At 46.2% G+C, this 26818-nt stretch overlaps 2 protein-coding genes across 7 annotated transcripts in view; both read right to left on the bottom strand.

The window, feature by feature from the left end:
* The window catches only part of SNX27 (sorting nexin 27), a 48719-nt gene extending 46392 nt beyond the window's left edge, over positions 1-2327 (bottom strand). For 2 of the 3 annotated variants that reach the window (XR_007770457.1, XM_050929862.1), the window contains exon 1: positions 1968-2327. Coding sequence is in view for 2 of the 3 variants with exons in the window: in XM_050929862.1 (XP_050785819.1) it covers positions 1968-2242 (275 nt within the window). In the remaining variant the exon portion in view is untranslated. The remainder of the gene's footprint in view (positions 1-1967) is intronic. The other variant, XM_050929861.1, reaches the window with a different exon arrangement.
* Positions 2328-7193: 4866 nt separating this feature from the next.
* The window catches only part of TUFT1 (tuftelin 1), a 28764-nt gene continuing 9139 nt past the window's right edge, over positions 7194-26818 (bottom strand). For 3 of the 4 annotated variants that reach the window (XM_050929892.1, XM_050929894.1, XM_050929895.1), the window contains 12 exons: positions 22146-22220; positions 21534-21638; positions 20683-20769; positions 17785-17874; positions 17319-17390; positions 16247-16360; positions 13246-13374; positions 12557-12651; positions 11721-11826; positions 10846-10929; positions 9443-9543; positions 7194-8884 (listed from right to left, as the gene is read on the bottom strand). In XM_050929892.1, coding sequence (XP_050785849.1) covers positions 8821-8884; positions 9443-9543; positions 10846-10929; positions 11721-11826; positions 12557-12651; positions 13246-13374; positions 16247-16360; positions 17319-17390; positions 17785-17874; positions 20683-20769; positions 21534-21638; positions 22146-22220 — 1122 coding nt within the window. In that variant the 3' untranslated portion in view covers positions 7194-8820. The remainder of the gene's footprint in view (positions 8885-9442; positions 9544-10845; positions 10930-11720; positions 11827-12556; positions 12652-13245; positions 13375-16246; positions 16361-17318; positions 17391-17784; positions 17875-20682; positions 20770-21533; positions 21639-22145; positions 22221-26818) is intronic. The other variant, XM_050929893.1, reaches the window with a different exon arrangement.

Below are 26818 nucleotides of genomic sequence, written 5' to 3'. Positions count from 1 at the left end.
TGTACATGTTCTCTGCGAAGGAAAGTCAAAGCACAAATATCCGGGTCACACAGCAGAAAGCCCATTGTGGATACAAGGCTCCTCCAACCCAGGTTATGAATACCCACATAACCAAGGGCCTGTAAGAACATTTCCCACCCAGTGGGACTAAACATAAACAACTCCTCCTTCACACACTTAAAAATTCACAAAGACTGGAAACCAAGGCATTTTTACTGCTATGAAGTACTCATATTGAATAAGTATTTCAAGATATCTGACTCTGCACACATATTGATCTTTACGTATTTTTAATTTATCTTACAGTTGAACACAATTAGGGGGAAAAAAATCACAAGCAGCCACAGGCACCACAGAACCCACCTGAAGAATTACAATGGGCTGGGGAAAATTAAGTTAAAAAAATCTCAACAAGTCAAGGCCAAGCTATAAAGGAGGCTCAATTAACACTGGAGACATGGCCTACTAGTTTAGGGCCAAATTTTAAGTTGTGCCCCCCCCCCCCCCAATCAGACTTGATATAATAAAGATAAACATGTTTCTATTCAGAGATTTTGTTGAAGGTTGTATTTAAAATATCCTCTGCAGGATTTAAATATCTCACTGCATAGGACAGGTGCAAGTGACCAGAAACCAATGACAGTCCAGTACCATTGTCCAAGTGATGTGAAATGAGAAGTAAAATCAGTTCCACTTCCAGAAAGTGGCTCCCTCTGCACTCGCTCCTCTATGTAGGGGCTGGGGGCCGGGGGGGAGGAGATTGAAACCCTATTCTGGAAACATACAGGTGGGGAGAATATCCTAGGTTCTCTCCAGAGAGGGCTTTCCCTTCTCTACACGGAGTATGTGCTTTTGTTTTTTTTTTTTGGGTGGGTGGGGGAGAGAATCCTTCTCTCTGCCAAGGGTTCAATTCTCCTTAGGCACCTTGACCTATGTTCCCTCCAGTCCCGGGGGTGGGGGGGAGGGGGGAACGGACAACTTCTCTCTGCCAAAGGTGCAATTTCACTTATGCACCTTGACCTATGTTCTCTCCAGTCCCAGGGGGGCAGGATCCCCCTATGTGGGCAGGGGTCACCAGTCTCATTGTGGGGAGAGGGGAGATTCTCCCAGAGAGGGGTCTCTGTCCTGGTTGAGGCATATTCCCATTCCCAAGGGAAGGTATTAACCCTCTCCCCCACAGCATATGCTCAAGACCCCCAGGATGCAGACCCCTTTGCACACCACAGCTCCCTCTCCCCACAGAACTCTCTGAGCCCTTCTGCTGTCCCCTAGTCACCTCTCCCCAGAGCCCTACTCCATATCCTCATCCTCTAGTCTCCCCACCCCTGCACACACCTCCCGGGTACGCCATGTACACCCCAGGGTGGTCCCCTCCCCTGCTGGTCTCCCACAGAGGAGTTTCTCAGAAAGGTCACCTCTCCCCATCTGCCATCAGGCAGCCCCTCCATGCTCCCGACCTGTGGCCCTGAGCTCTCTAGGCATATAGGCTGGAGTGCACAACTCGCCCCCCAAAAGGTCCCTATTTAAATGCCCCCCAAGATGACACCCCTCCCTTACCAGGGCCCCACTCCCCCAAGAAGTAAGAGGTTTTGATGGGAGAGGTCGTCCTCCCCCAGCTCACCCACAGTCCCAGCTCCAGGATGTAGTCTCCCCAACACATCTCTCTAAGCTCAGCTCCACTGGGGCTGGTTCTCCCCCAGGTGAGGTTCCCTCCCCCCCAGGGACCCAGTCCACGGGCGCTGCTGCACCCCCAGGCCTGAGGTGGTTCCCATCAGACACAAGTTCGATGGTTCTCGGCACCGCCACAATACAAAGTGGCCCAGTCCCGCCCCCCCCCCAAGTACTCACACCCCCAATACGCGGTGGGGGGGGTCCCCTCCATCCCTTCCCCCCCCACACTCTGCGCGGAGCGGTGCCCCGCCCCCCGGGGTCTCTCTGGAGCGACCGCCCGGCCCCCCCGTACTCACACCTCCAGGATGCGGTCCCCCTTGCGCACGCCGGCGCGGTCGGCCGCCCCCCCGCCCAGCACGGCGCTGACATGCTGCAGCGGCGCGTACAGCTCCCCGTTGATGCTCCGCAGCTGGCCGCCCTCGCTCACTTGGCCCCGCACGTTGAAGCCGTAGCCGGACTCCGACTTGACGATGCGGACGACGCGGGGCCCCCCTGGCCCGGTCCCGCCCCCCCCGTTGCGGTGCGGAGCCGGCGCCGAGCGCTGCACCCCTTCGCCCTCCTCATCCGCCATCTTGGCGAGTAGTTCGCGGCCGCCGCCGTCACGCGATCCCCTCACCGACCACCGTAGCCAGGCCGCCGAATTGCTAAGGGAGATGTAGTTCAGTGTGTGGGGGGGGGGGGCGCACAGCACCATGGGAGATGTAGTTCAGTGTGTCTGAGGGGCGCACAGCACCATGGGAAATGTAGTTCAGTGTGTCTGAGGGGCGCACAGCACCATGGGAAATGTAGTTCAGGGTCACTGAGGGGCGCACAGCACCATGGGAAATGTAGCTCAGGGTCTCTGAGGGGCGCATGGCACCATGGGAAATGTAGTCCAGGATTTCTGAGGGGTGAACAGCACCATGGGAAATGCAGTCCAGGATTTCTGAGGGGCGCACAGCACCATGGGAAATGTAGTTCAAGGAGCCTGCGGCGCATGGTACCATGGGAAATGTATTCTATGGGGCACACGACTGCTTTGGGAAAGATATTCCGGGGGAAGTCTGGTGATGCATGGCACTATGGGAAATGCAGTCCAGGAATACTGAGGGGATTCACAGGACCAGGAGAAATGTAGTCAATGGAGCCTGATAGGCCTTGTGGGAAATGTAGGCCGGTGATCCTGAAGGGTGCCCTATGGGATATTTATTCTGGGGAACTGAGGGGCACACGGCCTCAAAGAAAATGTAGTCTGGCGAGCCTGGGGACACACAGCACTATGGGAAATGGAGTCTGGGGATGTCTGGGGAGCATGGCACCCTGGGAAATGGAGTCTGGGGCCGCCTTAACCCCCAAGCCTCATGGGAAAAGTAGTTCAGTCATGTCACAGATGCAGAGGCTCATGGGAATTGTAGTTCCACAAGCCCTGGACTGCCTCATGGGAGATGTAGTTAATTAGGAGCAGAAAGGTGAGTGCTGGAGGTTGTAGTTTTGGTGACTGTATGGGACCTGTGAGCCCTGACCTGAGCCCTCTCTGGGGTGGGAGTGATCTCTGACCCCAACCTCTCACCACAGATGGCTGCTGTCACTCATTGCCATAGCAACTGTGAGACATGAGACATCTCACCAAGCCACGCTGAGATATTATTGCACCATGATGTCATCACATTTACTCTCATGACAACCCATTGCATTAGAATCCCATCAAGTTCATAACATCCCATCACATCAAAAAACCACCATCACATCACATGAATCCCAGCTTGTGGCAACACATTATGTCATCATGGCTACTGTGATGAAGTGCCATGGTCTCACATGGGGAGGCTGACAACACATCGTGGTGTGACATTGCCCCCACCATACTGCACTGCCATTGCTTTTTGAAATATCATCATGCCCCCACATCCAGCCTTCACTCTACACCGTGTTGTGTCAGAAGGCTGTTACACCATGGTCCAGCTCCCAGAAGTTCCATCACAGCCCATGAATATTATGTGTATTGCAGTAGCCCCTTGAAGCCCCAGTCGTGGACCAGGACCCCATGGCGCTTGGCACTGTACAAACAGAAACAAAGATGATCCCTGCCACAAAGAGCTTACAAACTACATATGGGGCAACAGATCTTCCTAGCTGGTGTGGCACCAGAATCTTCCTAGGCTAGCCCCTTGGAAAGACCCCCTCCCCAGTGAAATGAGGTGGCCGAGAAAACTTCCAAAATATCTGCTGCTACTTGGGCTCCATTTACTGGAGCATACCCCATTCCGGCATGCCCATCATCCAGAAGGTGGAGGTGCCATGCTGTTACATCATTGGTTGGGGAGAGTATGTGACATTGCAACACTAGTCAATTCCTTTCACTCTGATATAGGCTCCCGCTACCAAGCAGGGCAGGGAACCCCACTCTTACCCCACCATAGATCCCACCACAACAAAAGCCGGTGGCAGCTGAGCCCAAAGCGTTTAGCTCTGAACGTCTTTTCTAGCAGGAGACGCAGCAAGTTCTCATTGTTCAATAACAAGACAGAGAGAAACCCAAGGATACAGAAAAGTGGGTGTTGTCAACTGCTGTATTTACTGTCAACACATATGCACTAATATGGCTGAATCCCACTAATGTTTGCAAATGACGCCAGCTGCACCAGCTGGGGGAGAGCTGCCGAGGCTGCACCATGTGGTGCACCTAGTAGGGGTCATGGGCCATGCAGCATTAGACAGATCTCAAAATGTTCCTGCTCCAAAAGCCCAGCCCCACTGCATGTGAGCAAACAGAGAATTCCCTGCTTTGGCATCTTCTCATTCCAACTCCAGGAAGGGAGTGGGGTCTAGTAGTTACAGCAGGGAACTGGGAGCCAGGACGTCTGGGTTCTAACAACAGTCCAGGGAAAGAAAATGATCTAGCGGTTAAGCATAAGGGGACTGGAAGCTGAGACTCCTAGGTTGTATTCTTGGCACTGCCACTAACTGTCCCACCTTGGGTGAGTCTCCTCATCACCCCGTGCCTCAGTCTCCCTGTTGGGGTATGTAAGGGTTAAGTAAAGACCAGGGATCCGCTATCATGGTAATAGGGAGTAAAGGCACAGGCAGGTACCATCTCTTCGCTTAATAAAGTTGCCACCCTTTTCCCTTCCCTGCTGCTTGTTAAGGATAGGTAAGTGTTGCAGCTGCATGAGAAATATGGTTGTCTGAAGGATAGCACTTCTTCACACAAGGGTATCCCCTCCCTCCCTTCCTTTCCCAGCTACATAAATAAGCTCGGGGTCATGCCCCCTTCCTCTCTCCCCTGTGAGCTGCTGATTAAGGAAACTTGTGGCTACAATTACCGCAAAGAAATGTATCTTCAAGGTAAAAATGTCTGTATAACATGCTTAATGCTGTGAACAGGGGCAGGTATAACTATATTCAGTATATAGCTATTAATATTCATTATATGGGCACTCAAATAAGGGTTTGGGGGAATATTATAGTAAGTTTACATTTTAACGTAGACAAAAAGTGCGATGTGACTAGTTTGGGGCTTGACAATTGGGTCAAGGGGAACAAGTACTGCCATGAAGAAACCCACTTACTCAATCCACCTCTGGGTGCTCCTGCTCATTCTTTCAGTCTCCGACACTGCCCAGCTGTATAAATGGAGCTAACCATTTTGGCCAGGATACTAAAGCAAGGCCCCGTTTTTACAGAAAGCCCCCGCATCCTGCAGAGCAGACAAGGCCTTGGGTCTCTAAGATCTTGTCTAAACCACGCTGAAAGAGCAAGCAGTGTAGAACTCCATGCATCTGCCTCAGGAGAATAAAGGGCCGTGTCAACCCTGAACCAGGAATCAAATCTCTGGCTCCAGGGCATTGGGGCTAGAAATTCAGACCATTTATTCTTAGTTCTGGGTCATTCCATGAACCCCTTTGTAACAGTGGGGGGGGAGAGGGGAGAAACAGGGCAGGGAGAGGAGCACAGAAAGTGACCCCTTCTGCAGCATGTCTCCCTTGCCAATCTCCGGCCCTCCCCATCAAGTTCTTATCACATTCTTCCTATTCCCCATCTGGGATGATGCAAGGGCTGTTGCTGGAGAATCCCTGCTACAAATGCTAGACTGAGTCATTTTGTTGTGTTCTCAGACCCACGTGACTTGCTCCCTTCTTTTCCTTGCTCTCCCTGACCTGTGGACCAGTGCAGCCAGCCTGCCCCTGATTTCAGGGATGCCAATGCAGGATCAGGCAGGTGGGCGCAGTATTCACCCCTCTATGGTTTAAGGTTAGTTACTCCATAGTAGCAGCTTCTCTAGCCACCAAAAGGGAGGTGAATGAGGGGTTAAAGGACAAGGGATTTTTTTTGTTTTAAAGACCTAAAACTGAGGTTTCAAAGAGCTCTGGACAGTGCAGAGGAGATGGGGAATTAGGCCCAAAGTCTCAACCACATCCCAGTCTTCGTAGTTTAATTCTCCAAGCACCTTCTGATGCAGATGGTATCATCCCTCACCTCCCTCCCTAAGCCAAGGTGCCACGCTCCACCCCAGTACTAGCAGCATCTGTGCGATGAGATGACCAGACCCCTAGATAGAGTTTAGGCAGCAGTTTTAGCGTGGTCTGGGAGCATTCAAGGGGGAAGGTGAGACAGTGAGAAGGCTTAGAAGATGGCCAATGAAATCTCCATCGTGAAGATGTCAGCGTTCGAGAGAGACATATCAGTGTGAACCAACCGCCACCACTAACGCCAGTTGCATGTTAGTGACTCCTGCTGCCTCAGGTTAAATAATCAGAGAAAGAACCACAGATAATTAGATCCCTTGGTGACCACAGCTCCCTTTAAGAGAATCTGCTGAGCTGCCTGACCTCTCAGGGAGAGGGGTGGTGGGAACAGTAGCCCCGGGAAAAACACTTCAGAAGCACAGCAGTAGGGTTAGCTCCGCTTAGAGACAACGCTCAGGGTACATCTAACAGCAGTTGGGTGCGTGACTCCCAGCATAGGCAGACAGACAGGTGGTAGCTTTGCTCAAGCTGGCGTGCTAAAAACAGCAGGGGGTTACAAAGTTGAGAACCCCTGAGTTTGGCAAAGCACAGTATATGTAGCACCTCACCTTCACCCCACTGCCATTGCCTCTGAGCACCTCACAAACACAGATGTCTCACTTCCTACCCCACAGGTGTGGTGAGGAAAATCATCATTTGACAGCTGGGAAACAGATGTTAGAGGTCCCGTGACTCGGCCCAACCTCACATGAGGAAGATGTCAAGAGTTGCAAGTTGAATCCATGGGTCAGTGAATAACCCTAGCCTGAGGCATCTCCAGACAGCTGTAGAAATCACAGCAGTTCCAAGGAAAGCAACAGGCTACCGGATTCTCTGTCAGACAATCATGATCTCACTTAATACAGAAATTAAGAATTCAAACACCATCATCCTGATAAACCACACAGGAGTTTATCACAATAAGAGTCCATGAAGTTGTGTTTCCCCCAACCCCTCAAAATGAAATGCTCCACTGCCTTCAGCAGCTAGAAGATTAGATACTTTCTAGGTACTGTAGGTGGTGGATCAAACTTTCCATGGTTTTGTACTTAGGCCGTTTTATTCCACAAGCAACAGCAGAACAGTATCAACAGCTGCACCGATGAGTGCATCTACAAGGTAGTTTCAGTTAACAGTACATACTGCCCAAGCAAAGCTAAAATGAAAGGTGCAGGTGTCCCTGATCTGCTGAAATGATCAGCCTCCTCCTCCTCTGTCCCTGTATGAGGCTGAGAGGCTCTCCTCTAGGAAGAACTGGGTGTAGGCTAACCATGCAGTCCATGGCTATTGGTATAAAACCTTTAAAAACATGCATCAGCGCAGGCTGTAGCACAGGATGGAATAGCTCAGGGGCATGGAGCCGTTCACTTCCAGGATGCTGGTATTACTAGTGTCTGAAAACTGTTCCCACTGGATACTGATCAGTGACCCACATCAAATGTTTACATCCAGCCTGACTCCAAATTCCCATAATTAAATGTATAAAAACACAATTTCCACATACATCCCAGCACATATGCACTATTTATATAATTTATTCAATCCACTACAGATTATTTGGACGGTTATGTAAGGCTTATGGTTTTCTGCACTAAAGAGGTTATTCGATAGGTACCTTTTACAAGACTGGTTCTGCCTCTCTCTTTGCTAGTTTATAGAGAGATACATGTGTCATATGCGGACATCTTTCCACTGCCAGAGATGTAGAAAAAAAGAAGGCTGCTTCTTTTCAAATCACATATAAGTTATATAATAACTTTCAAGTCCAGAAGAAAAACTGGTTGGTATCTTCCACTGAAAACAGAAAAACACGCACGCACTAAATATGCTACATAAAACTATGGCATTAGCGCTAGTGCTCGTCTCCAAGCGAATCTGAAGACACTAATAATTTACTGAAATAAATACAAGTAGGAACTGGACAACCTCTTCTTTTATACCTACACAGATCTGTGTAAGTTTGATCTCTGCTAGTGAGGAACAGACTATTGAAAAGCCTCCTGTTGGATGCGTCCCAATGAACAGCCACAAGCAGCACTCGCAGCGACCACAGGGAGGGAGGAGCCAGACCTTAAGAGGACATCAGTTGGGAGTCTACTGGTTTGGTGCAGATTGGGAGAGAAACATGGGAATTTGTGTGATTTCAAGGTGATTTTGGGTGCTGATCTTTTCTTAAAAAGATTAAAAATTTATATCCATCTTGGTTAGTTGCAATTAAAAAAAAAGCAGGATTCCACTGAGGAATAAAGAAGGCATATAGTATCTTAAGTTGCTCATAGAGCAATATCAGGCTTAAGCAAAGGAAGAAACAGTAAAAAACTGTACCAGGGAAAGTCAGCCTAACTCTGGGGCTGAGTGCAAGCGGGTCTGTCTGTTATATACACACATGGGTTAGATGTTCCCCAGACACATCAGATACCATGCTCAACAAATTTGCTTCTGCTGGACTCTGGAAGCCCCTGGGGGCAGCAATATGGAAATGTCAGTTCAGCACGCCTTGCTGCTCTGCCAGTCACCCCTGGGGACAGCTTGGCCCTTAAAGCACTACAGTTCTCTGGAGGCATTGCCCACCATTTGTCCAGCAAGCACAGGGGGTGGCAGTAAAGTTCAGTCAACAGTAGCAAATGGTGAGTTTCTTCAGTTCAGAAGCCATGTCCAGGAGAGCTCATGTTTCCAGCACTCTGATGAGAGGGAGAGGCTTGGGTCCAAGGGGCTTCACCACCCTTTTACTACAAAGCAAAGAAAGGAAAGCACTGAGGCGCGGATCAACCAGATGCATTGGAGCTATGATTCAAATTATGATGCATGTCTATCAATCTGGGCTCTTTATCCCACCCTCCCACCCCACCCAGGATCTATCTATCTGGGTTATTACATATCCCACCCGCATCAATCTCTGAGCAGCTCCCAAATATCCATTCATTGGGTTTGACAAGTCTTGTACCCTCTTTACAGACTGGGAAACCGAGGCAGAGGGATATAATTGCTTTGTCCCTTGCCAATGCCTTCCATCAGCGATTTTAGTGCTTAACAGTGAGTCAAACTTCACAAGCACTCCCAAAAAAGGTATCTCCCCATTTTACAAATGGGAACATTGAGGCACAGAGTGAAAAAAATGACTTGGTTCAAGGCAAACACTGAGGCAGTGACAGGATTAGAACCCAAACCTCCTGCCTCCCAAGCCAGTGCTTAGCTCACACCTCCCTGCAGAAGAAGCAGCTTGGAGTTGGACACCTTAAAACCTGGCCACGGTCTTCCTCCACAGGTCACCGCAGCTCCCTGCTTACCTGCTCACGGACTCAGATTTCGAGCGAGCTCTGGTGCTATGACTGCCAGGGTTGGTTTGCTTCTCAATCAGGTGCTCAATACGATCGTGCATCTCCAGATTCTGAAACACAGACCAGACCAAGAGTTTCAGTTCAGTCTGGAAAGAAAGGCCAAAGCGGTGGCACGGAGTTGATTATGCCACCACCCAGCGAACAGAGCACTAGGTCAGCAATTCCCATGCGTTATCAGTTTACCACCATCCTAAAAAATAGTTGTGAATAGTGCTGGTGGAACATGAAGTTCACGTACCACTGGTGTTATGTGCACCATAATTTGGGAACACCTGTGCTACATTAACCCATTGCCACGTGGTACAACACTAGATAAACAGACAAGTTTTATTCCCTGCACTAAGGACCTGAGGTCAACCTATCTTTGAACAAACTGCATGTTAATTAGGGGCCAAAGGAGGAGTCAGGGGCAGATGAATTTCTTGGGGCTTTCTTCTAATTCATCCTCCTACATGCAAACTGCAGCCTACAGTGCACTCTGATACTTTCATGATCAAAGCTGAGCGCATAACCCTGTGCCCCCTCAATCAAGGATTCATTAGCTTGGCAGTTCTACAAGAACATATGGGATTAAATCTGAATTTAACTTGGATTTTAGATTGAAGTGAACATCAAATAGACTCAGCTGGCTGCAGTTGCACCATTTCAGTTTTCTGCCATCAGGTTCAGGAAAGGGGAGACATGCACTCACTGCCCCATCCCCCTCTGCTGATTAGCGAAATGCCAAGGCACCATGAAGGGAAGAGACTGGTTAAAAGCTACCAGCACATGCTCAATTTTAGCCAAAAAAGGAGATGCATTTGCATTCCAACATCAGGGAAGTGCAGCTTTGCATTTTGCACTGTTACTATCTGGCACAAACATGCCACCAAAATAAAAGCTCCATTGCTACGGAAGCACGCTTTATGAGATGGTGGACTAGATTTGAGTTGCGTGCATGCTGCAGTAACCCAGCTTCACTAAAAAAGACAATATAGCGTAAGAAAGTGGCTCAGCGGAAACCATCCAAACCTACAGACTTCAACTCAAGCATGACCTGTCCTTGCTTGTGCAGTGGGCATGCTGCATGCTAGGGCTTTGCTAGCCAACTGGGGGGGCCTTCAGTGCTTTCAAGAAAAAGCAAAGTTCATTCCATACATTCCGATTAGTTGTTCCCAACTTTAAAGTGACTTGCCAAATAATCCCACGTGACATTTCACTGGCTTTAAAGTTTGAGGGGATAGCTCCTATCAGTTAAACAGGAAAGCTCTGATCAGCTAAAGCAGGGCTCTATCACCCGCACCAACAGGCACCTTGAGAAAACAACAGCTAGAAAGGCAGCTCAGCCAATCCAAGGAAAGTAACAAACGTACCTCAGCTTCCAAGTAGGCAACTCTCTCTTTGAGCTCCTGAATAATCACATCCTTCGCATGAATCACTGTTTTGGAATTCTGAAGCTGTAAAGGAAAAAGTTAATCAAGGTGACTAAAGAAAGCTCAGACTTGCCTACACTAGACAAGGTATTTGGAAAGCATAAAAAACGAGGAGCCTTTTGAGGCTCACACCAAAAACTAACATTAGCTACAGGTTCTGTAACTTTGGATCCGGGAAAAGAAACTCAAAGCTCTGGGCAAGAGAGTCTCAGAACTTGTGGACAGTCTAGAACTAACTATTTCACTGCCAGAGATTCATTGATGGGCCCCACTGCAGACATGGGCCAAATTCCCTGCTGGTATAAATGACAGCAACTTATTTTATTTCCAAGTTAACTAGTCTTGCTAGGCCCCAGGGTCCGATTGCCATCACTGCGACCATTCCTTCAGAAGATCAGACCTTTCACACCTGGGTCCCTCGGGGACCGATCACTTTGGAGGGCAGCAGGGTGGAAAGTGCATTGTGATATTTTCAAACTCCTCCCTCTATCAGGCGATCAGGCTTCGTGTGGCATTCGGCTCATGCTAACTCAGCCAGGAGAGACTGAGCACACCTTGTGCTGCCTTGGTCCCGTTTCCTCCTCACACCAAAAGGAAGCATGGCCTTCCCTTAAAGAGGGACTAAAAATAGATTTATGCCACTCAGCTTGGATTCTGCAAACTCAGCATCTTTTGTATTATTTGCATTCCTGTAGCCCCAGGACCCCAATCATGGACTAGATCCCCACTGTGCTCAGCACTGTCCGAACACAGAGGAGAAAAAAGACACTGCCTGCCAGCACTAATGTTCCCTAGCCCCAACAAGGTACACCCACCTGCTCAATCATCTGCCGGACTTTGCGCTGCTGACTCTTCAGCATGTCATCAAGATGGTGTATCTTCTCCCGCAAGGTAGCCACTTCCTTCTCCAGTTTGGCCGACCTAGGAAGGAGACATATGAGTGAGTCAGAGAAAGCCATTTAGCCTCTCCCGATTAGCAGAGGAATACGAGACAGTTTCACTATAGACATCTCGCCACCTCCCCAGAGCTGTGTTTGTTCTGCCACGGACGGTCAGTTGTGCGTAGTGTCTTCTGTACACATGCATGCACGCCAGCCACATGGCAGAAAAGGAGCAGTAATAGGCAGAGATAGTAAGGGAGATGGGATTTTCTCAGATGACGACTCATGGAGCTAGACAGTTGCTGCAGACAGCAGATGCGCCAACGGTAGCAAAGATTGAGTGGAGAGATAGAGGCCAGTACCACTAACCGAGCAGAAAAAGACAAGATCTCAGTTTATCCAGAGTAAGGCGTTCTAATAAACAGAGGCCATTTCCACTTGGATCCTGTAGCAAACAGGAAGCTAGTGGAACTATCTGAGAATGGAGTGACGTGGTCAGGTTTTGGATGTGGGAGATCTGCTTTTTCTAACAAGGCCACACGAGGACTGTACTAAAATTCTAGGGAAGGTTTTTGGGGCACTGCAGGCTTCAGTAGGACCAGGCAGATTAGTCATCTTGAGAAAACCCTGATATTCGGCAAACAACTACACCCACCCTTCACAAGAACACGAAGTCATGCCCCAGCGAGCTGACAGCCTCCTCGGCTCACTGCCGAATTGGCCACTGCCTAGGAGGAGTCTCGGCATCCCTGCCCAAGGCTGAGCCTCACCTATCCTGTTCGGCGAGTTTGTCATTTTGCAGGCTTCTCAGTTTCTCCAGCTCTGCTTCACCTTCTTTCATCTTCAACAACAAACTCTGATGTTCCTGCAACAGATCAGAGGACAAGTTACAACAGATGCTCTGGCCTCTATTTCAGGGTAGAGGCAAAGCATCGGGCTATGTGAATCTGTAGTGCTGGACAGTCCTAGGAGTCAGCCTTGGTTGTCAGCAGAAATGCTGATCCTGTAGCTGGTATCTCAAATTTAATACTTGTGAAAGGAGAAAGGAGAAGAAAAATCTCCATTTCCTTATAGGATGGGGCAGCAGCAGTGCAAATCTCCCCCACACTGCACTCTACCACTGTGCCTCACCCCCGCCCTAGACGGAGCCCCCAATAGGGGCGCTCAGTCTCCATGGCTTGTTCACACCTTAGCCCCTCTGCTGAGGATGCCAATACAGGTTCCAGCTGGAACTTGTTACCCAGAAGCCATCAACAAATGGCTACCTGGCAGACAGCAGGCCAGCTTTCTGCTGTAGAGGAGGCACTTGTGCTACACCAGTGTTGCTCTGGAGCTGATCAGTGCCCAGCACCTTACATGTTGCAAGCACTAAACCCGTCACCCTTCGCAGCGAGCACCTGACAGAGCGGCCCAGCCACTAGACCATCAAGCAGGCCCCATGTTGATCTCTAAGCAGTACCTTCTCCATCCCTGACATGAGCCTCTGAACCTCCTCCAGCTTCACTTCCTTCTCTGTCATGCCCTCCTCTGCCTTCTTCAGAGCTGCACTGGTTCGCTCTATTTCTTTCTGGTATTGAGAGGTTGTCATCTGTAACACAGGACACAAAAGAAAGATGTTTCTGATCCTCACACAGTCAATAAAGCCAATGAGAAGGCCCCTCTCCGTGACTGCATTTTAAAGACAGGATGGATGGAATTTTTAGTCTTGGCAGGTGTATTTTGCTGAAGGAAGCCAAATGACCCGAAGTGTGGAGAGAAGGAACCTCTACAAAGCTTTGTCTTCAGACTAACTGATGCATAAATCCTATGGCAATGGAGACAAAAGGTCCATCACAAATGCCAGAAAACTTCTCATCATTCAGGCATGCGAGTTACGGAAGTTTTCCATCTCGTTTCAGATGAACACTCAGGGGATGTCTACAACTGAACCATTACAACAGCACAGCTGCACTGCAGTAAGGCTTCTGTGCAGACACTATCTACACCGACCGGAGCGGTTCTTCAGTCAGCACAGACAATCCACCTCCCGGAGAGGTGGCAGCCAGGGCAACAGTAGAGTTCTTCTGTCAACCTATCGCTGTCTACATTGGTTGGCTTAACTACATCACTCAGGGATGTCAATTTTTCACACCCTCAAAGACGTAGTTATGCCAACGTAAGATCCCAGTGTAGACCAGACCTCAGCTTGCATGACATCCCCTAGCCCAGGGTCAGCCACAGAACTGGCACCAGAAGTCAGGAGTCCTGGCTCCTAGACTTGTGGGCTGATCATCAGATGCTTCTGTTGTTCTGTAGAGAAGGACTCTCCCTTCTCCACATCCACCAACCTACCAGGCTTGTCCAGAAGGTATAACTGAAGTGGATGCAGCTGCCAAACCAACTGATTAGCATCTACACAATGTCCATTTAAACAGGAAAATTACTTTTCAGATAACTAGCATAGCAGATCTCAGGAATCATGCAGATTTCCAATCCCTGGGGTATGTGTCAGGACTGCCACAAACTCAATACATTTCTGCAACTCCCACCATCCCTAACTCTCTCCAGGCAGCAGCAGAGCCTGAGTCTGCACTTTAAATTTAGATCGACCTAGGTACTCTACCTGTGCTTCCCCACAAGTTAGCTCCTTTAGCTCTTAATCACCCAAACACAAACCCCTGGTTTGGAGAGGACGGGAACAAGCAGATCTCTGCGGGGCCTCCCTCTAGGAGCACAAATATGGGGTAATAGGATTTCCTTTCCCAGCCATTTTAGGGCTAAAGGGATTTCTCTTAGATAACAATTCACTCAAGCTCCATTTCTTTTCATGGCGCCTGGAACCAATGGCACAATGGAACTAAAACCTGAAGTATCCCCGAACAGGGACTCCCCTCAGCCCCAAGAGCTCATTACATTTAATGAAGTCTCCACAGATGTATATGCCAACATGACAAAGCCACATAGTTTTTTCCTAAACAAAAGGGAACCATTAATCCCCAGTGCTGGGAAAAGGAGCAAACCAGGAGATCCTGCTGTATCCACACCCCCTAGCACACAGGAGCTGTCACTTTAAGTTACTTTCACTGCAAAACCTGCCTATATCCCTAAAGCAGCATGTGAATACAGTCACAGCTGAGTGAGAATGAACTCAGCTGCCACTTCAGAAACCCGCCCACATGTTTCCACTTGATAAGTTACTTGATGTGAAAACATGGCTGAGTCCCAGCTGCCCAGTTTGTGCCACATCCCTTCACCACCAAGACATCTTGTGATCTTGATGTAACAAGCTAAAAACCTCTCTGTAAGAAGAAGGACCGTGTTGTGGAGAAGGCACTGGACAATTCAGCAGATCTGGCTGGGTTCAATGCTTGGCTCTGCTTCAGATTCCCTGTGAGACTCTGTTCAAGGCACTTCATCTCTGTACCTCACTTTCCCCATCTATAAAATGGAGATAATACTTCCCTCATTCAGTTTGTTCCAAGGCCAGAAGGGATTAGTGTGATCATCCAGTCTGATCTCTTGCATAACAAACATCCTACCACCTGAACAAGGACTTGAAACCTGGACCCTCACATTAAGAATCTGATACTTCACCACCTGAGCGATCCAGGTAATTCACTGCCGTATGCAAGATACTCATATGCTTGTCATGAGCACTAGGCTGTCCTATACATAATTAACAGGATAAATAGAAATTGGAGGAGACTAAGGAAAATGGCCAAAATGCCACTTGTCTTAGCAAGCACTTTGCCATCACCCACTAAAGTCATTATGATTTTACCTCTTGTTTAATTAACATTACCTGGAAACAGTCGTTGTATAAATCAAGACCAGTTTGTGAAAATTTCAATGCAATGTGCTTATTTACAGTTTACAGATTGTACATATTTAGTTAAGACTTTACTGGCAACCCTGTGCTCAACTTGACCTTTCGACCTCGCGTGGGGAAGAGGCTGGCTGTGCTGGCTGGTGTGAACTAGCCAGAATTTTGTTTTAATCAGTCATTAAAAGCCACTCAAGTCTATTTACTCTCTGGGTTTCAAAACCGTCTGAACAGCAGCTCTTCAGAAGTGTGTCCCATTCAGGCCAGCACAACCCCAAACTGGTTTCAACTATTATGTATTCTTTGTATTGTGCTTTCAGCCAGGAGCCCCAGTCATGGATCATGGCCTCATTGCACAAGGTGCTGTACAAACCCCAAACAAGTTTGGATGTTGCTAGCAGGAAAGGGGCAGTGCAGCTCAGATTGTCTGGGGGAAAAAATGGGAATTGATAGTTGAAGGATTCATGATTTATAACCTCTAATACATATCACACCCTCCCATCCTGCTTTCCAACACAGCTTGTATCAGCTCCAGAAGGAGGGGGCTGGTCAGTTTCAGAGAGCTTTGAAAGGTACTTAGTAGGATGCACTTGAAGCTGGCCCCTCATTCAGACAAACATCAAGCTCTTTCAGCAGCTAAACATTGCTGTGTATTCACCTCAAAAGCTGTCTTGTCTGACTGATGCCGCTTCTCAGCCTCCTGCAGTTTCGTGAACAATCTCTTTGCTGTCTCACGAATTTTTTCTGTGTCTTCTCCTGAATAATCATCCTCCTGTAAATACAGCATGAAAGCTTTATTTGTCTCAAGTTGGACACTATCAGGACACACATTCTTTATTTTTTTTGAATGTGGAAGAGCCAATGCTTTTGACCAATAGGTTACAATATTCACTACAAAAAAAAGGCCACAGAAGCTGTGGCAAAGTTTGATTTAGGCAAGTAAGAGAACAAGCTCTCAAATTCCACACCGAGTCGGGTGTCTTAGGGCCCATAAAATAAAAAATTCATGTGACTTTCTTAAGTCTCCTTTCAGCCCCTCTCATGGTGTCTCCAGGATGCTGTCATGCATCACCCTTAGGCATCCCAAAACCATCAACTGAATCAAGTCATGACACCTTAAACACTGACTGATTACTGAATCATGCCCCCCTCAGTTATGGCTTTTAAACTATTGGCAAAAGGGCTACAGCATTGTATTATGCCACTCTGCAGTATGGAATGCCATTACTGTAGAGATAGGATGAGATAGCTGTAGATAGTGCAGTTTGCAGAAAATTGAGCAAACTTCAGATAAGATGGACTCCTTAATTATCCCCGCATCCAAAAGACTCCTGTGAAAAGGAGCCTTGTGCTTGCAGAGATTTAAAAGAAGGTGAGCTGGTTTAAATGCATTTGAAAATCAGACCTGACTTCTGGCTGTGCAGTTTGCAGAAAATTGAGCAAACTTCAGGTAAGATGGACTCCTTAATTATCCCCGCATCCAAAAGACTCCTGTGAAAAGGAGCCTTGTGCTTGCAGAGATTTAAAAGAAGGTGAGCTGGTTTAAATGCATTTGAAAATCAGACCTGACTTCTGGCTGTATCTGGGTTTGGTTAAAACAGTACCTGTGAGCTTTGGAATGCAAGGTAGATCTTAGAGCAGTTATAGGTTTGAAGTTACCTCTGAAGTGAAGATTTAAAAAGAAAACATCCAACTGCTCAAAATATAGTTCCCCTTTTTTGGTTACATACCTGATCCTCCAAGGAGCTCCTATGGCAATACCCTGATGGTTTGCAGATTCCATTCTGTTTTTCGAACATGACCTATTTTTAAAAAAAATAATCAAAAACTGTGATCCTCCCTCATAAAACTAGGCTTAGATGTTACAGACAGAACACTTCCATCAGCTTTATCTCTTTGAATTGCTGTAACAGCTTTAAAAAAAGGGGGAACATATTTTTTGTAATAGGTTTACAAAGAAAGAAAGTGCACTAGTGCATTTGAACAGCCAATGCATTTAGCTTGCTGAATCTCTCTCGTTCGCTTCTGCACATTTCTCAGTTCTTCCTCCAAAGAAGGTCTCCAAACAGGCTTTTAATCACCCAGGGGGATTTTTATTTCTAGGCCACATTTTGCTGTTATTTTTATCCAAATATGGCACGTTTCCTCAGGAAAGGAAGTGCCACTGCAAGTTGACTGAAGAAATGTTCCTGTTACCTTTGTACATTGCAGATTAGTCTTAGCTCCTTGTCTGCTCTCAAGTTTACTACTTATATCTTCCCGCAGCTTCTTCAAAGAACTTCTAGCCTGGTAAATGCAAGTCAATTTAGCTTCGTCTGTATGGACAACAGCGTCAATTATTCTTTTCAATATACATCAAATGCACATGTAGTAGGTCCCAAAAACAGGGGGTAAAGACATTACGTGCTAGTGTTTGAGGCCAGACAAGCAAGCAGAGGTCTTTGTCTTGTGCCACAGAAGTCCCTGATTTTACTAGATATTCACCAGCAAGCAGCACTAACAACAAGTGTCTTACTATTCTGTCCTTTATGCTAGCAAGGATATGTCCCAATACGTATGCTGATTTTTCATTATTGTTTAATTTTGTCTGCAAGAGTACATTAAAAACTACAACAAATACAAGTAACTAACAGATCCTTGTTATTCCACGCATCTGATCCCATATGGCTGAAGCCACATGGGAGTTTATTGACAAGTACAGTCTTGACTTGCACCTGCGATACAGAATTAGTCACTAGAGAAAATGAATCCGGTAATTTTTACAAGGTCACTCCTCCAGCAATAGTGACACCAAGGCTGAAATGCTGATATTTCAGCATGTACTTGCTGCATCTATAAGCACCTTTCATACAAGGATCATCAAGCATTTCTCTAGCTTTAAAGCTCTCAGCCCCCTCTGAGGTAAGTATTGACTCATTTTAGAGGAGAAATCGGACACAGGAGAGCCAAGATCATACAGCAGGTATGACTATGCTACGTGGCACGTTCTCTCTCAGTGACACCAGTCACTGATCCAAGGTGCTTATAAAGCACAAAAGCTGCTTCAACTGTTTTGAGGTAATTCAGTAAGAGGCCTCTTCTACACAGTTTTTGTATGGGTACAATAATGATGTCTGTTAGGGGTGCATTTATTTATTGATATAGTTATACCAGTACAACTCCTAGTGCAAACACAGTTCTATGCTTATTTCTCCTATAGCAGTTTTCATCAGCAGATCTCAAAGCACTTCAGTCTTTTAATGTATTTATCTTCAACTCCCCTATGAGGCAGGGCAGCATTATCAGCCCGTTTAACAGATGGGGGAACTGAGGCACAGATTGGCAAAGTGACTTTAAGGTCACACAGGAAGTCTATGAAAGAGCAGGGAATTAAATGCAGGTGCTCCCACATCCTAGGCAAATACCTTGACATCCTTCCTCATTCTACTGGTATAGCTTATTCCCTTTCCCATACAGGTAAGAGTTAAAGCACTACAACATGCGTGTTGAATAAGGCCGAAGTCACACCATGAACATGACTTACTTGAAATCTGTGACTTATACCAAGTATACATCCAACTGGAAGTGAGGGACACCCTGACCAACACACATCCAATGAGAATTCATTGTAATAAGTGAACAGTGGTTAATAAAATTGAAATCCCAGAGACTTCGCACACGAATACAAAGATTAAAAGCATCTTGGTGGCTTAGATAAATTTCAATGGCTCTAACAGTAATTACCTTACTAGCAATGGAATGTGTCCACACACAAGCCAACAGGGGAGCAACAGCTGAGAGTGGGGGCATGGCTGTGAATGGAGCTGGGGGAGGAGCCAAGCTAGGGGCAGTGCTTCCTCCTTGCACCTCCATGGGGGCTGGCCTAGGCTCTGCCATGCCTCCATTCCCTCCTAGAGTGGCGCACCCCACAATTTGGGCCCACTGCTCTAACAGAAGAGACTGAAAAGCGCAGAGGCTTTAGCAGTTAGTTTTCAAGCAGTCCGACCAGGTCTGTGGTGCAATTACCACAGTGAAGAGACAGAATAAACTATTTTTATTTTCTTTAGGGGAAATGCATTTTGTCTCAGAAGCTGGAGGCCAAGATTCAGAAGGCTAATACAGAATGGAGGCATAGGAACTGTCTTATTCACTCAGATGTTAGGCTATCTAACCCAGTATCCCACCTCCCACAGAGGAAGGTGCAAGAAGCCCCCGCAATGGAGACATTTACGTTTATTTAAAAGCCAAGCCGGAGACAGACCAGCCTAGACCCCACTATTGCAAAATATGGAAAAGGTTTAAATCGCAACCAGCTATCTCCCATCCCCAGCCCCACAAAGGTCCAGTCCCATCACTGCTGCCAGCTAGACAGGGAAACGTTAACCCTTGAAGAGTCAGACATCAGATTTTCTTAGGCAGGTGGAGCCTTGCCTACAAAACTGCCTTCTAAGAGGCAGCTCTGGGTGCCATGCCCGGGTGTGGCTGGGGAGAGCCTGGCCAAAAGCCATGCAGTTCTCACACAGCTGACTTGCACTTTACCCAATGCAGCACTGCAAAATGCCTCTGCACTGTGACAGTGTCAGGCCACGTCTACACTTACAAAGTTACAGTGCACAGCTGTACAGATTCAGCTGTGTAAGAGCGCCTGTGTAGCCACGTTATGCCGACAGGAGAGAGCTCTCTGTCAACATAATAAAACCAGCTCAACGAGCCATGGTAGCTATGTTGGCAGGAGAGTGTCTCCCACCAACAGAGCCCTGTGCACACAAGCTCTTATGCTGGCAAAACTTATGTCACTCAGGAGTGTGTTTTTTTTCCACACTCCTGGGTGACAAAAGTTTTGCCGACGTAAGTTCTAGCGTAGACACGGCCTTAGTCTTTGGAAAAACAGCTACACAGGTTTCTGCTCAGGCATGGGGCGGCGGGGGTACGGGCAGATTCCTATATGTGAAGAGAACACCTCTGCCATGACACAGATTTTTCAAACATTGCCACGGGAAGTTGAGGGCACCAAAGCTTTGAGATAAGCCTCCAATAGGAAGCTGTGAGAATTCAGACTTAGGTTGGGTTAAGTCAGCAACATATTGTACATGAATTCTGAAATCAAAAGGCTACCTCTTGAATGTAATGAACTTCGCTTTTCAGCTGACTGACGTTCTGTTCATGCTTCACCTTGTCCTCAGCCCTTGCTTTTAAGTAAACCTGAGTCAGAAAGAAATACCCCAATGAAATAGCTGTTCAGTTACAGAAGATACAAACGAGAATAGTTACAGTCACAGAGTCAGGTACAATATGGAAAATGAGCTCTCAAAACCCTCTAAGATCTTCCAGGCTCTTTTTCTACCTCTATTCCTTCCCTCATCAGGACATTGTAGCTGGGATTTGGACACCCAATTCTCATTAAATTTAACTGGCTTTGAAAACTTCAGCCTCTAGCATGATCATTTCAGTAGAAGCAGTTACGGATGACTACTGTCATTAGTTTTTCCTCCTCTTTCTAACTTTTATTCACTTCCCAGCTTTTACATTTGGATGATTTTAACGCATTTGTTTATTTCTCTAAGCTCTCCCTTAGGATTCCCAGCGTGTGAAGACTAAACATTCCTTTTTGTTTTGAGTTTTAAGAGTTCCAGTTTAATCAAGTTCATTCCATTAAGCCTGGGAAAGTTACTCAGCAACTCTGCTGAAGTTAATTTACTGAAACTATGCAAGGTTTCCACATTTCAAAATGGTTTCTCCAGAAACAAATCTCACTCTGCAAGCATTGCCACAGGCTCTCCTACCCAAGTAAGGATACCACGAACCATGCTTGCCGAGATTTCTTGTTTGCACAGCCAAAATCTAAACATTTAGTTTACACCTAAAATTAAACAAGATTAATTTAGTCTCAATGCATATTGGGCACCTCTAAATTAATTGGGCAAATTAATTATTCAGATCAGCTGGGAACCATGGTTAACACTAACCTTGATAATCTCCTCGTGACCGTCACTGGATTTGATGCATTCTGAAGCCAGTGAATGGCCATTACTTGATCTGTTGGCCACCATAGCAAAGGCCCTTCCAACAGGCTGCAAGAGACAACGTAGTAGGACATTTAGATATTGAGATGATTTGTTTGCATAGCTTGTCTGGACCTAGCAGAGCCAGCTTTCTAGTCGGATCAGCATCAATCACTTTATTAGAGGAATGCTGTGTAAAATGCAGTCTGGACCCTGTGGGACAGGCATCGTTTTTTTAGTCTTGGGTTTATAAAGCCCCTGCACAATGGGACCCTTAGAAGCTACAGTAATTAAAGGATGCTCCTTTAAGCAATTTGCAATGAGCTCAGGAAATCGAGTTCTCTCTAGCATAGCATAGATTGACTATGATCCCTTACAAAGTTCTTCCCCCTCCAAAAAGTTATTGTGAACAATAGCTTCTACACACAAGCCAGAACACAAGAAATTTCCACTCATTTTAAGATCACTGGTTTTTAACAGCCCTTAGCGTGGAGTCCGCTGGTAAAATTCAAAACATGGCACACAAAGGTAGCAGTGATTCCTACATACAGCAGCATGTTCATGCCTGGAACACACCTTTTGTTTCACCTGATCACGTCGCTCGCCTGGAAGGTCATTCTGCAATGTCAGCCGTAGCACTTTCACACTGTCCTGCAAGAAAGATGCAAGATTTTAATTAAAAATGGTTGATGTTGCTCCATGGTTAGGTTTTAAGATGTTTTTTGTATCCACATCAAACATTTGACCCAGTTATTTACATTTTTTCCAAAAATCAAATGATTGTCTGCATAGACACAAGGGCAAGCCCTGTCTATTTAGCTCTCTGACTGACTACAGTTGAGGCAGTAAAATAGTTAGGATTAAAAAGGGGAAGACGAAGTGAAAAGGAGATTGGAAAGCACCTCATCCAAGCCCCCCAATAGACCTGAGGAAGCATTGGTGGGGTTAGAAAGCAGTCAGAGGACCTGGCAATGATTATATTAGTCCCCAGGCCAGAAAGACTGCCCCTGACCATATGTGATACTGGCTGATCATTTAGGGGTTGCCATAGTTCCAAGGCTGCTACTGAAAGTATGAAAGTAACTGCTCTGCATTAGAACCTTCCCTCCGACGGGAAAGACAACAGTGGTGACACATTTATCCCTTCCTTTATTCTTTGAGGCTAGCTAACCTCACTGCACTCTGCATGGAAGTTGAGAACACAAAGAAATTGAAGATGGTGCAGAATGCATTTGTCCATTGAAGCTATACTTCATTCCAACAGGGCTCCACGTGCTATTATTTCCAAGTGGTACATAAAGGAATTGGCTTTAATCTATGAAGTAGGTTTGGGACCTGGCCACCGGAGAGACTTCTGCTATCCCATAGCTGTGATCAGTATAGTCAGGGCACTCAGTTTAAAAAGCAACAAAGAGTCCGGTGGAACTTTTAAGACTAACAGATGCATTGGAGCATAAGCTTTCATGGGTGAATACCCGCTTCGTCAGACGCACGAAAGCTTAGGCTCCAATAGATCTGTTAGTCTTAAAGGTACCACAGGACTCTCTGTTGCTTTTTACAGATCCAAACTAACAGCTACCCCTCTGATACTCAGTTTAAAAAGGCGCTGGTTGCAGCTGAGGCACTCTCTGAAGGCCTCTGAGAGAGGCTGGGAGAACATCTGTGCCAAACTGACAACACCATCTTGCTTCGTCAGGATCCTCCAAACCCAGGAAAGGGATGTAGACAGTGGTGAGCTGGAGCCAGTACCCAAAAACCAGTTGCTAAAATTAGACCTCCGTGGAGAACCGTTTGTTAAAGGGGCAGGGAGTGGGCAAAGAACTCCTATCCGCGGGCTGGACCATCCTGTTGCTCCCAAGATTCCCAGCTGGGGAGGCAGAGGCTTCCCCAGCCCTTCCCCCACTTCTCCCCAGTTGCAGCGGGTCCAGCCGCCGGCACCAGCTGGGCAGCTCAGCTGAGCTGAGCTCCTGAGTCATCCTGCTGCTTTGAGCTGCCCGCAAGGTAAGAGGAGGGGGCTGCAAGCTCTAGGGTTGCCGGGGGGTGGCAAGTGGGTCAATTTGCCCCAGGACCTGCAAGGGCCCCCGGCCCCACAGGTATGTCTCCCCCCGCCCCGGCCCCTCTCCCGCTTCCCCCCCCCCATTAAATCAGAACTTTTTATAGGGAACCAGTTGTTAAGATTTTGGCAGCTCATCACTAGATGTAGATGCATGATTTGCTCATGGGAGTGCGCCGAAGAGACCCAGAGCTCAGAACAGTGACCAGATGACACTACCCAGACCCAGGGGGCTTAGAAGCATGTGGGATCCAGCAGTTGGGTCTACTCATAACAAACTGGGTATGCTGCAAAGCCCCTTTTCTCTGGAGTTTAGGGAGAGGTGGCTAGGAGATCACACAAACAGCCCCTTGTTGATTGCTGATGGGGAGTGAGTAGTTATCTATTAGATCGGACAACTGGGGCTAGACACAGATCAATCCTTTCAAACATCCAGAACAGATGGGCACTTAAATCAATTTGCACAGTTAAGGTTGCTCAGCTCTCCTTCAATATTTTCCTCATGCACTAGGAAAAACAAAGTCAACAACAACACTTCTGTTTCACTGCCTATCCCAGTATAAAACTTAACTCTTACCACTTACTATTCTGCTTCCACAAAACACCCAAGCCTTCATAGGTTACCATGCAGCCTTAAAGACACACACACAGGGAAATAAGTTAAGAGTAGAATTCACTCTTAGGGTATGGTTTTCTGTTTCTTTTCTTAAAAGTAGAACTTTTAACACGTCTCCTGAAAACACATGTCAGAGATGGCTCGGTATTCTTGGTCCTGCGCAGGGGACTGGACTAGATGATCTCTCAAGGTCCCTTCCAGCCTGCCATTTCTATAATTTTATGGCTCCAGCTCAGAAACCCAAGACTGATGTGTGTAAATAGGGCTGCTGGAATTTGACAAACCCGCTGCCACGTAGACATGTAAGTTTTTGGATATCAAAAGCTATGATATGGTTAATAAGATGCTCTCAGATTGGCACAGTGCAAGTCAGTTGTGAAATAAAATATTTACTCAAATTCCAAAACAGGAAGTTATACAAAGCTCTGTAACTACAGATATACTGCAATTTACGCCTAAGTACAATATAGAATTTCCATGTATATTCTTTACAAAGGGTTCTGAAATAAACCATTCAATTTCAAAAGCCATCTCTTTCCAAAGTATCTGAGTGTGTTCCTCACACAAATTTTAACTATGCTATTTTGTAAGTTTTGTTTTTTCCTGGTGTTAAGCATTTAACACATTTCCATTCTTTTCTCCTGTTAAACCCAATTCTCTGATACAACCTTAAGCTATGGTTTCCCTACCACTGCATCAAATATTTAATAATGTCAACACATGTATTTGTTTGGAATTTATACTCCAGCAGATGTTTACATAAACATGATTAAGTAAATATTTGAGAAGCCAATTATAAAACAAGACAAAAATGGTGGCAGTTAACTATAATACAGAGATGTGCTTTCAAAACAGTTCAAGCTTTAATATGATTTAAGGTCAACGGCGGTCAGAGTTTTACAATGGTGAAAGCAATTTTGCAGAAATATATCATCAGTGTTATGGAATATTTCTCCAGAAGCCTCCTCATGCATAATGTTTGTGTGAAGCAAATTAGGAAGTTGCATTGCAAAGCAATTTGACTAACAGCGATCCAGTCCAGGTCACAATAGGACCACCTCATCCGGAAACATTTTCTTATAACAGAGAAATATATCAGAATACTGGACAATCTATAACCTTCACGCTGACTAACGTAATGGTTTAGTATATCACATCAACTAGCATTTGAATCTACAATACTCTGCAATTAGCTACCTACAGAATAGCTTGCAATAAGACATATGCCTAAGTATTCAGGTGTTATGACTTTCACTGGGACTTGTGCTCCTCAATCTTCAGATGACTTTGAAAGTCTCCCCCTTAATACATCGACTTCTGCTTATTACAGTTGATCTGTATTTTTAATTCATATGCAATCACTTGACATATCCGACAGAGCAAGGAGTTCTTTGATATAAAGTTTATAAACCATTACACTTATCAGTAAAAAGTAGGTTCATCTTTAATTCATATGCAACAGTATTTGTCTCATTTAACAGGTTTATACACTTCAGCATGGCAGAAACAGGTTATCCCATTCAGATCCTTGTAAGAAAGAAAAAAGTTTCTTGGAACAACATGCTCATTTCTCAGTCTCATTTGAAGCCTTGTTTATAAGTGCAAGATTCTTGTCCATAGAAACAACAGAGTGAAAGGCACCTGGATGGGTTTTAAGGTATCTCATAGTGTAAAATGTCATCTATACTGCATGCTTAAAAGTTGGGATTCCTTAAACAATCTTTTAACAGCCTCTCTCTGCAGCAGGCAAATGTTTAAAAAAAACAGACTTGCTAATGCTACAAACTATGCATATGTGCTACAATGCACACCTGCTATTGTCTAAGCACCATAAAAACTGCTTCAATGCTATATAAATTTGCTGCAAAAAAGGAGCAAAGGAGTGACTATTCCTATGACTTGCAGCCCATGGGCTATGTGTTATCTACAGAGCTGCATTCACCAGTCTTAGTAATCCTCATGGCTACCTGAAGCTCAGTCCAGAATTTTGGGTTTCCAGAAATTTTCTAATCAGCTAAACTCACAAGCACCTCACAGCACCCTATGCAACTGCTCCACATCTGCCTTTGTCGGCTACCTCTCACATAAATTCAACAGTGATTAAATCTGCAGACCAAAAAAAAAAAAAAAAAAAAAAAAAATCAGAGAGACTAGGACTAGAGATGGATTGAACCAAACTGCAGAGTGACCAGGTGCTACTAGAGCAACTGAGGCCATAAGCAACAAAGAGGACAGTCATACTAATAAACATGACGCTGAACATCCAAGAAATGAACAGCATGGATACAGAATGGGAGCGATCTAATCAACCAGACCCACTCCTTGCACTGGAGCCTGGTTATTTCCATCATTCCTTTAATAACATCCTATTACTTTTTCCAACACAAACAGGTGCCTCTAGTTGCCATAGGGAAGATACAAAATTAAAATGGAGACGCTTGAAGAGAGACTAAGAATTGTCATCTTAAGTAGCGAGACACAAGATGGAAGTTTGAGAGCCACTACCGTAGACCAAAGATACCACAAACACACAAAAACTTGTATAATGCTTTTTGGGATGGCAGGGCTAAAGAAAATCCT

This window comes from Gopherus flavomarginatus, chromosome 20 (genome assembly GCF_025201925.1).
Source record: "Gopherus flavomarginatus isolate rGopFla2 chromosome 20, rGopFla2.mat.asm, whole genome shotgun sequence".
NCBI lineage: Eukaryota > Metazoa > Chordata > Testudines > Testudinidae > Gopherus > Gopherus flavomarginatus.
Note: the sequence above shows the minus strand (reverse complement) of the source record. Positions and strands in the feature narration are given on the sequence as shown.